This window comes from Macadamia integrifolia, chromosome 2 (assembly GCF_013358625.1).
Source record: "Macadamia integrifolia cultivar HAES 741 chromosome 2, SCU_Mint_v3, whole genome shotgun sequence".
Taxonomy (NCBI): Eukaryota; Viridiplantae; Streptophyta; class Magnoliopsida; order Proteales; family Proteaceae; genus Macadamia; species Macadamia integrifolia.
In genome coordinates, this window is record NC_056558.1 from 36,350,581 (window position 1) to 36,362,159 (window position 11,579).

General features: G+C 38.1%; 1 protein-coding gene across 3 annotated transcripts; it reads right to left on the reverse strand.

Annotated features, from left to right (window-relative positions):
* Positions 1-464: 464 nt before the first annotated feature.
* On the reverse strand, positions 465-6,020 carry LOC122062015 (casein kinase 1-like protein HD16). 3 transcript variants are annotated; one of them, XM_042625650.1, is made up of 17 exons: positions 5,790-6,020; positions 5,285-5,676; positions 3,974-4,093; positions 3,809-3,882; positions 3,618-3,687; positions 3,466-3,521; positions 3,299-3,370; positions 3,058-3,152; positions 2,905-2,971; positions 2,669-2,798; positions 2,359-2,577; positions 2,087-2,217; positions 1,835-2,009; positions 1,570-1,660; positions 1,329-1,486; positions 1,050-1,238; positions 465-914 (listed from the first exon to the last, which is right to left on the reverse strand). In XM_042625650.1, the coding sequence occupies exons 2-17, from the start codon at positions 5,624-5,626 to the stop codon at positions 855-857; spliced, it is 2,049 nt and encodes a 682-aa protein (XP_042481584.1). In that variant the 5' UTR covers positions 5,627-5,676; positions 5,790-6,020; the 3' UTR covers positions 465-854. The 3 variants fall into 3 exon arrangements, with proteins under 3 accessions (XP_042481584.1, XP_042481575.1, XP_042481581.1); XM_042625641.1 differs by having other exon boundaries at positions 2,087-2,229; positions 5,790-6,019; XM_042625647.1 differs by having other exon boundaries at positions 2,087-2,229; positions 5,285-5,679; positions 5,790-6,019.
* Between the last annotated feature and the right edge of the window lie 5,559 nt (positions 6,021-11,579).

Consider the following 11,579-nt stretch of genomic DNA (forward strand, 5'->3'; position numbering starts at 1 on the left):
ATGAAGTACTTTGAAATAGAACTGTAACTGAAATGACTTGCATGAGTCAATATAGAACGTCCGAGTTATCAGGTTACCCAAAAAAGTGGGTTTTGCACAGCACATGGTACAGATAACCATGAAAGGGCCAATTAGCATGGAAATTTTTCCATGCACCAGATGATAGTCAAGTGGAAGGCGCGTTATGTTTGCACTGACTACTCTGATCTGAACAGCCAATGGGGAAGGGGAAAGCATTCACAATATGCCCTAGCTGAGTACATAACAGAGCACATGAATAAAATATTAGAACATCATCTATAAAGACGGAGCTACCACAGCATCTGAAGACACAAGTAGGAAGCTTTCTGCATGTTTTCTTAGTCTTGACCCAAATATTAAGGCCAGTGTTAAATATCTAGTATATTATTGAACTCAAAAGAAAACCAAAAAACCATGCAAACTTCTCAGAACACCATCAACCATTAACAGCAATCAAAACATGACCTGTGCATATGCCTTTAATCAAGTAATCATTATTCAGGGCTATACAAACTTCACGACAATAAAAATGCCATCATATCTTTGGAACTGATATATCATGAATATTACTTGCAAGAGCATTTTTACACTCTTGACAAAGACACAGCACAATGTGTTAGTAATAGCTGATATCAGATTTTGAGCAATTAACTAACAGTTTCACACATCAAAATTTCTCCAGGCCAGGTGTCGCAATGAGCAGCAGATTGACTTCAGAAATTGAGGGGTTTGCAGCTTTCCAATCAGATGGCAAGAGATAAGAACCAGCACCCAGAAGTGAGCAGTATCTCCAATATAAAATCTGGAAGCAACTCAACAAAAAATTGGGAGCCTCATGAAACTGTTCGACCATAGCAGATAGATGCAATGTAAAGATTTTTAGCCCATTTTTCCTGCAAACAACCACCATAGTGATTTCAGTCAAAGATTGCTTACTTTCTTTTTCTTTTTTCTTTTTTGTGATTGGGGTGGGGTGGGGTGGGGTGGGGTGGCCGTGGGGGAGGGGGAAATTAATACAAGGAACAAACCTTGACATGTGTACTAGGAAAAGCAGTTGTCCGAAGAGTCTCCTGTGTTTCATCCGCTGGTCTTCTTCTAGGCACACTCAGAACAAAAGCAGCCTGGTCCCAAGTTGCTGCAGTGGCTGTGATGCGATAACCACCATCCCATCTTCGATGGATACCTTCACTGGGGTACAGAAAATCTAATTCAACAACCTGAAATTAATAAAAATGAGATCAGATTTAATCCATCATTCAAAAATATCATATTGCAATAAAAAATAATTTCACAGAAACCAATGAGACCTGGTCTGAAAATCCTGCACTACGGGACATAACAACACCCCATCTATTTCCTGCGGTGGCCATGGAGGTGACATAGAAACCCTCCCTCCATTTTTTGTTGATCCACTTAAATGGAAACGAATCACTAACTTTGTATGACTGCTGTGCATACTGTGTACCTGCAACCAATGAATTAAAAGCAGCTCAGAGAACAGGAAATAAAAGCCGCATAACCAACTAAAAACAAGTTAAGGATGCTGACCTTTAGACATTACAACCAATGAGCTTCCATTGTTCGCTCCTGCTATTGCACTAATATAGTAGTTCTTCTCCCACTGCTCCATAATCCATTCCTATAAAAATGACAAAATAGAATAAGAAAGGGACTCTGACAAATATAAAAATATTAAATACAAGCCACTTCAGTCATAAGCATAGAGTGAATGTCACATTCAGCCAGGAAGAAATACAATAGAACCCCCAAGACAATTGCCTCAGGTGGAAAGGAGATGCGAGAAATTACTCACTTTGTGAAGAAATAAGGGTGAGAGTTCATAAACTTGTGCAGTGAAGCCAGTGCCTGCATCCATAATAAGGGCCCATAGATTTGAACAAGATGCCACGCTACTAATAAATAGACCATCTTCATTTCCTTTCTCAATGTGTTGTGCAAGTCTTGCATCTGCAACGTTATAGTGATACCTACAGCAACACAGATCCATGAGCTACCACTAACATTTTGTAGTGTTAATTAAGCATTTTGTGAAATATTAGTATACCTTTGCTTCATTGGCCGGCGAGCATTATAGACACTAATCCATTGGGTTGCAGGCATCCCCATCCTGACCTTTTTCTTTGGCTGTTCATCATCCTCATCCTCCATGGTCAACCGGCCTCTCTTATGGCCAACCTGATGTATAAGCTTTACAACATGTAATCATACATTAGATGTGTTCCAATTGGCATTTAGAATGTACTAGCACAGTAGATAATCAACCATCGAAGATTGCAAAATAAAATAATAATAGTACGGGGCATAAAAAGAGAGTACCTTCTGTGCACCATCAGTGTTAATTGGTCTGATATCAGGATTTGGACCAACAATCCCATCAAATAAGGAAATGTATTTAGCATAGTTAGGTTCCTCGTCGAATTTCAAATTCACGACATAATCCACAAACTGTCTGAAAGGTTGTGGGCAAAAGCAACAAAGAGTTTCTGGGGACGTTGCCATCTTCTTTTTGCAGACAAGGAAGCCTTTATTTTCCCCCTACAAAGTAGAGCCATAATAAATCATAAGAAATGCATACACAACATAATGTTGACATTTGCCATCAATGTAAACTTTGAGAAGGGAATACCTGGTAGCCTTGCCAAGGTAGGCGACCACGAAGAAGAAAAATTAATGTATAAGCAAGAGATTCCAAATCATCTCGCCTGCTTCCGGTTCTTCCAAGATGAGCATGCACGCTAGCATAACGCACTGTCCCCCTGCAAAGCCAAAATAATAGTCACGCAAATAGCATATATTGCATTGAGTTCTAAATAAGCCATGAGGAAGCCAAAAACAAGGCCAACAGAATATTCATGCCAATACCTGAAAACATCAGGTCGCTGGTCATAATCAACATGCTGACCAGTTGTACTGTCTTGCCACCTAGTGGCTGCCATCCAACAGGTTATAAAATAATAAGAAACTCGATATCATGCAGAGTAAGAACATGGCACATTGAAGACAAGTTAGACTAACCCAATCCAAGATCAACAAGGAACAGTTTTTTCTCATCTGCAGTCCCTGAAGTACCAAGCAAAAAGTTCTCGGGTTTTACATCCCCATGAACATACCTGCCAAAAATTATATTTAAAACCAGCAATATCAGTATTACAAAAACTCATAGGAACAACCAAATGCTTGCATGCATGCCAATTAGGAGTGATAGAAAAAAACCATTAAAAGGTAAGACAGAGATATCATAGCCCAAAAATCTCACCCTTTAGAATGCATCTTTTCCAAAATAGAGATTGCTTCAATTGCAATGCAAGCAACCATTTCAATGGACATTCTGCAGTTAGTAAAGTAAAATTAGAAATTAAAAAAGAAAAATAGTCAGGATAAAAACTGAAAAGAACATATTGAGCTCTTCTCAGATAAACATACGTGTGAGCATTGTTATTCCAAACATCCCATAAACTTGGTCCCAGCATATCCATAACCTGAAGGATGATGAATTATCAGAAGCAATCCCAGAAACACGCCCATAAGATGTCATTATATGACGACCATAGAGATAGTTGCAAATGAAAACGTACCATGACATAATAATCACCTTGGCGGCCCTTGTGGTGGACTCTTGGCACACCATGACTGCCACCGAGAGTGCTGCCATGTAATACAAAAGGTTGACTATAAATTGTTGGACGCAGTACACACTTCAACAATATTTATGGAGTATGTAGAAGATAACTAAAGTATACAACAAAGAGAATATAAGGAGTCATACTTGTAAACTTGCCACTCATAAGGCGGTCCATAATTACATCCCTTGCTACTTCTATGCTCAAATTTTAAGGCAACCTACAATACAGTGATCACAGAACATGTCAAAAGATGAGATCAAACAAAAGCAATATTACGCAGTCATGCTGTACGGAAATGAATACCATACCTCATTAGCTCCAGATCCAGTACTTGTACCAGAAATACGTCGTCCAACATACACTTGCCCAAAGCCTCCTTTGCCCAGCTTCTTTTCTATTCTGTACACTGGGGAATTACCCACTTGGACCTGTAGCAAAGAAACCAGAGAATGATTCATGCCCAAACAAATATATTCAGGAACTACCCATTACAGTTAAATTTAACAACGACATCACTCATAATATCTTTCCTCCTTTAACTGCAACATTGGTCCTAATTAATAATGAGCAGAAGTAATAGAACATGAATGGACAAAATGATCCAAGACACCAGAATGGCACATAATTTGAAGGTCACATCAGAGTTTAGCAATTTGATCAAATTCCAATATTTTGAGTTTTCGTTCTTGTCCAACATATCTGAGAGGAGTGCTTATCAAGAAAAATATGCAGTTTTCTGGTTAAATCAGGAAACTATAAAAGATGACAATATAAGAACATGTGTGACATATTGGAATACAGAGACTACATAGAAAGAAAATATAGTCCAAAAAAAATATTAAAGGCCAACTCCAAGTGCTGCCATGCTAGGCCAACGTCCCACTTTACAGTGCAACCCCAACCGTAGATCAGAGTGGGATTCACCACACAGCTGGAATCCCAATCATGCGTAGCCTGCCACGTGCACTCTTCCATCCCCCTAGAATTAAGTAGGATAGATCATAGATTCCTCAAATTTCAATTGCTCACTTGTCAAAAGTAATCTTAAGATCCTGCTAGAGCTTCATAGAAAGTGCAGGTTGAAAGCCAGGTAGAAACAAGAATTAAAACTCTGTTCGCTTCCAACTCGTTCACATTTAGGAAAAGGATGAACTCTGTCCCTATTGCACAACATGCAAAAAATCATAGAATGGAAACCCAGCTCTACTCATAAAGTCAGAATTCTAGTAACGGTTGAAAGAATAGTATGCATAGCCTACATAACAATCTCCCCAGTCCTAATGTATCATATTTCCTCACCTAATATGATAAACCACCAGCTACTTTAGTACCAAAGAAGAGGGCGGGGGGAGTGATGAACAATACTCAAGTTTCAGCTCAAAGAAGGGACTGAGAATACCCCATAAGGATCTCCTACCAATATGTTCTCAATCTCCCATAAAATAAAAGGTAAGAACTGCGTACTTTCACAACATTACGAAATAAAAAAAAAAAATCCCACAATTTTTTTCTCAAAACACAAAAACTTAAGCACCACAATCTCCAACCATCCGCATTCAAACCGAAAAGCACAAGGCAATGACCAACAGAGAGGAACAAAGGAGAAAAAATGTCGAAACCTTTTCAGGAAGGGGAGCAGTGCTTCCTTCATCCTCAGCACCAGGAGCCTTGTCAGCGCTTCTCCCCCCGCTATCGTAATCGTCCATCTGCTTCTCTCCAACCTCTTCGTTACCAGCACCAACTAATCTGCCAAAATCAGCGCCTGCTCCTCCGCCTTCCTTCCTCTCTTCCTCAACCTGCTGAGACGTTGTCGGAACACAACCCCTCACGATATTCTCATCGATCGGTTTCTTGTTCTTTACTGTTCTTCTTCTTCTAGTCTTGGCAATCAACTTCTCACCTCCGATCGGATTCAGCTGTGCTGCTCGGCCCCTGCGGACTCCACTACGCAGTTCCGGCATCGTTCATCAAATCTCATGCCTGAAACCCCTTAAACTGCTTCTCCACAACTCTACTTTCGCACACAAAAAACCCCAGAATCAGTCCGACTAAAAAGAGAAGAAATGGATCAACTCAAACAATAGAAAAAACCAAGAACTGAAAGGTAAAGGATTCAAAACTCACTTTCTCCAACAGATTCAATCATGGAAGGCCAAGAAAAAACAAAGAAACAAGGAATGATCGGAAGAAATAGAGATTGATTCAGAGAAGATTAGGGTTTTCAACGATGTGATTTTTGGGGATCTGTGGAGAGAACGCTTCCAGTACATTCAGAGAGAAAGAGATAGAGAAAGAGCGAAAATTGCCTATTGAGAGGGGCTTCTTCGGAGTTCGGCTAAAGCGTAAATAACTTTTTAATTTACTTTATTTGCATGAAGTAAGTAGAACCGAAGAAGAGACAGGTCTGTGTATGAGTGTATCTTGTGTGGGAAAGTTCGAGAGATATGAACTGATGCTATATGGACGGTAGGATTTGGGTTCCGAGGATACGGATTTTTCTATTTTATTTTACAAATATGTTAAAAAAAAAAAAAAAAGAGTACAATTCAATATTTGTTCACATGGACAATACATCTATGTATAGTAAAATAATACTCTTCATTGTATCACATGGCTGTACATAAAGTGGGCTTACCGATCACATAACAATAGTATGCATAGTGAACTTAGGAAGACCCTTTTTAAGAAAATGTGAGAAATAAAAAGGAAGCTAAGAAAGAAATAATGAACTAATAAATTTATTAAATAATTTTTTTTGTTTATTTAATTTTTTTTTTTTAATAGAAGAAAAACCTAATTACAGAATAAGGAAAAATATACAATGTGAGGAAATAAAGTATTACAAACATCCAAAGACAATGAAGAAGAGAAGGAGAGGGTGGAGAGTTATAACATATTACAAAATGACGGATCTCCAAAAGAAGCTATATAGTATCTGCCATATGATTGTCTTACTGGTAAACATGAGTTAAGATAACAGAATTGAGTGGTGATGCTAATATGTGACAATCATCAATAATTGTTGATATTCTCCGAGGAGGAATAGAAGCGATCGGTCTCAATAAATAAATAACTTCTAAATTATCACTTTCTATGATGAGATGAGTGAAGTTCCAAGAAACTGCAATAAAAATATCTAGTTGTATTATGAGAGTTTTTGTCACATAAGCAAATGAGATGATGATCCTACTAATTTGTGAAGGCAATATCTGAAAAGATAAATATGTATTCACAAATGAAGTCATTCGTCTCAAAAGGGCAGGTACAACAGGAATAGAGTGACGAAATGATCCATTAGTATATGAGATCCAAATATGCCACAATATGCTTACCACAATACCACAAATCCTTGATTTGGTGAAGTGTTGACTTGAATGCTTAATATAAAGGCCACCCAATCCTGGATCTTGTTAAAAGAAGTGCTCAATTGAAAACTAGAAGCAATCCAAATAGCTCATGTGAGTGCTTAGTGAAGAAATAAATGATTTGAGGTGACTAAATGTGTTTAAGAACATAATGGGCAAAGACCATCCAAACGAATGACCCAACTGATAAGCAGACCCCCAATGTAGCATTATGTCAAGCATTAGTTTCCATATAAGAAATCTTACTTTAAGAATTGTCTTTATATGCCATATCTTCTACTAAATAGGATTGAAGTTGGAAATGTGGCCTAGAAGAGCAAGTCGATAGGCTGCAGAAACAATGAAATTGCTCTTTGTTGTAGGAGCTCATATGGATGTATCTTCAGTAGGGAACTGGCAAGGGAATAGATAAAATTGCTTCTACTATTTCTTGAGGCCACCAATAAAATATGAGTTCAGACTTCCAGTAGTTACCTTGATAATTGACAAGTTCAGCAACATTGAGAGGAGCATCTCGTGGAAGCGGAAACAGAGAACTTGGAGGAGGAAATCTTGAAATCCAGGATCTATCCAATGATTGATAGATCGACTGTGTCCAACTCTAATAAAAAGGCCCTTCAACAGAGTATAACGGGCTTGGAATACAGATTTCCATCCCCCAATATGCATTACGAGGTATGTGGCATGGAGGAAATTAATATCAAGAAAGTACTTGGACTTAATCATCCTTCCCCACAAAGAGTTTTGGGGGTTTAGAACTTCTCAGGCTTTCTTACACATAATTGATTCATTTATAGGTGAAGAAAGCTTAAGATTTAATCCACCTGATTTCTTTGATCGACAAATAGAATTCCAACTGATTTCTTTGATCGACAAATATAATCTTAGCTTTGGCTAGTTAAAGAAGAAAATTAGTATAATTAAGGATTTTATTTTTATTTTTTAGTAACTTGAAATTCATTCATTCAATGAAGAAACGGTTGCAGAAGGATCATTCCTAGGCACAACTGAGTTGAGATAGGGGTCATTACAAAATAAGCTAATTGCCATTGAGGAAGAAAAAGTCCTACGGGAAAGGGATTGAGCTAGGGGTGTCAATCGGTCGGTCCGGCTCGGTTTCGGTCTGGGTTGAGTCGGTTTCGGTGTGGGAAAGCTGAAACCGAAACTGAACCAATAAGGAAATTCTGGTTTCGGTTTGGTTTCGATTTCGATGCGGTTTGATTTTGGTTTGTCTTCGGTTTCTTAAATCGATTTGTAACTGGGTTGGTTTTGGTTTTTGGTCCAGTTTGGATTCGACTTTCCATACAAATGTATACAAAACTACGCAATTTTTTATTTTTTTAATGAATTTTTGAGTGTTTCGGTTTCTTACCTGTTTGGTTTCAGTTTCGGTCTGGGTTTTGGGCCAGTTTCGATTTGATTTCGGATTCATCTAGTTTTCGGTGCGGTTCGGTTTGGTTTTGGGGTTGCAATACTCCAAACCGAACCGAACCAATAAGGCTTCGGTTCAGTTCGGTCCGTGCTGTTATCGGTTTGGTCCGGTTGGTTTTACCGGTTCGATTTAGGAATTGACACCCCTAGATTGAGCAATGAAATTCGCTAGTTGAGGACTAAAACGGAAGTTACACTCCACAGAAGAACATAACAACTGAGAGATATCATCCACAACCAAAATGATTTTAGATCAAACTTATTGGTGTTGATAGCTAAGATAAGTTGTTTGGAATTTGATTCAAAAATGACTGAAGGCCACCCCTCGAAAATAGCATGTAACAAAGATGATCAGAGAGCACTCACTTCAGCAACTAACAAAGAAGTGGAAGGAATAAGCTCTAAAATAGCCACAAGACTTCACTATAAGAACCCCTTGCAACGAAGTCAACCTTTTGGTGGTCTCCTTACTACAATTGCATGTGAATTAATTTTGACAGGCCTAGAGGGGGGGGGGTGTGAGACCAGCAGCGTATACCACTTGAAGGGGGAGGCTGAGATGATTGCCTATCGATCACACGAGATTGAAGATAATCCAAAAAGGAGACGTGAGCTTTAGAGAGGAAAGCATATGCCTACAAACAAAGGAGGCAAGGCCAACCATTTGTTTGATAGATACTAGGAGGAAGAAGGGAAAATCTGCCAAGATTTAATCATAATAATTTAAGCCCATCTGATATTAGGCACATTTCCCATCAGTTATTTTCTTTTTTAAATCCCCACCGGGTCCAACACCAATATGCGTAAATGGTAGAAATAATAGTACAGGAGTAGTTCAAAAAAAAAAAAAGGTATAGAAGTATACTCTAGCATAAGCATAGAAACCACTGCTTCTCACTAGCAATGAAGGAAATTTTTGTTCATAAGTTGCCATATTTGTCACTTAAGTGGGGAGATTGATAATTCTAGTTATTGGGTAGTGTAAATATTGATTTTTTTTTTCTTTGCCCTAGATGACCTCCAAACAATGAGGAAATGATTTTGACATCGCTCTTAACAATCAAACAATGGAAGATGACCAGTATACTGGATAAGGATAATTCAACTTTCCCAGAATGGGCTAAAACTTCCAAGAAACTTTTATTTTGTCATTTAAAGAGTGTGCTTAGACAGACTTCGGTGCGAAGATGACACCGTTTGACTATTATTTCATTAAAAAAATTATTTCACGGGTCCCCTGCTCTGGTTGCGATTTTGATTATGTTTTTGAATTTTACAACTAATATTTCCAACGATATATGGATCGTCAAAATTCCACAATTAGGTCTCCATATATCCCACCAGGAATTTTGTCCGAAAATCAGCCTAAACTTGCTAAAGTGCACTAGCACAAAATGCTAAGTTACGCCGGTAAAATGTATGCAAATTTGAGTTTGCGAAGCCTTTTTTTTTTTTTTTTTTTTTATTTTTGTCTCACCTCACATTTTTTAATTATTTATTTTATTATTTGAAAATGTAGATAATTTGTTAAATTGACATATATTGTACATATATATATATATATATATAATTTTCCTCAAAATACCATTTTTGCACTGTTGTAATGCCAAAAATCAGCTAAAATATTATTTTCGGACTAGGGTGCTCACTGTTGTGCCCTAACCCCGAGGAGGTGGGTTTTAAGCACCTTGAGTTCGGTGGATTTCATTCTAGCCAATGACAGCCTTCAAAACAAAATATTTTTTGCTAGTCGAACAACATCTAGAGAGTTGCGTTGGACTCCTTTTAACCTAAATAGATGATCACTTTTGGTTCTACCAAAATCCCACAGATTCCATTTCAGCCAATAGTGACCATCGAGAGAAAATCTATTTTTATCGGAGTCCAATCAGTGCACAGTCAGTTGCGTTAACCTAAATGGGTGTATCTTCACACTCGGTTCCATCCAAAATCTCACAGATTTCGTTTGGGCCATTAACAATCTTTAAAATAGAATCTTTTTCTATTGGAGTCACAGTTGCGTTGGTGGACTTCTTTTTGACATGAATATGTGATTTTCAGCAAACCCATCATAATGCCTGCATTTCTATAAAAACGCATAGATTTCGCTACTTTATACACTCTTTTCTCTCATCACCACTAGACAGGCCACATGACAAAAATGGGACTGAGGAATCACTTTCCACAATCCATCCAAAAGAGCCTGAATCTTTGTTCCCATTGTTTTACTATACTGTATTCTACTTTTGATGAAACCAGTGGTATTAAGTACCTGATACTGTGATTATGTGTGATACTTTTGTATTGAAACAATAAGGGGGGGGGGGGAGGGGAAATAAAGACAAGATAGATGTGACTGATTTGTAATAGTGCGTCAAGTTGACAATCGGCACTTATTATAATTAGTTATGACTCGTTAATCTTTTTGCATGGATCCTCACGCTCGTCCTTGCTTGGAATCTCAATGTAAACCACCTCATTAAGTTAGGACAAGGTTTTAGATATTGTTGTCAAGACAAGATGGATATGTACTTGAGACTTGAGATAGAACACTAGTATCTGTACATGGCAAATCTAAACCATAACCTATATACCCAAAGATCACAATGATCTTTACCAAAAAAAAATCACAATGATCAACTCAACTAAAACCATGGCCCATGAACAGAACCCATGTTGTACATGTCCACATGCAAGTTTCTGGGATGCCTCTGGGAATTTCCCAACAAATTATACTTTTTTGTTTTTATTTTTTATGATCAACAAATTATACTTTGCAAACGCAAAGCACTCAGTGTCATGTTGTCTTGTCTGGCCAGGTAGTTCTGCCTTCAGCATGAATCAACCCCTTAACTAAACTCATATTCATGAATCCTTACCAGCATTGTCATTAAGGTTTAACAACCCAGAGCTGGACATGGGATCTGCTTCCATTGATTCCAATTCAAATGGAATCAAAACCAGTTGGAGCCAACCCAGGTGGGTGGGGAGGGGAAGGGGGGGGTGATTCCCCTCATTAAATTGCAATCCTCGAAACTTTGCTACGCCTTAAGCATACCAACTTCCCACTCCCAAACTCATCAGTCAAGTTTATCCGATTCGTATGTATACTGAGACT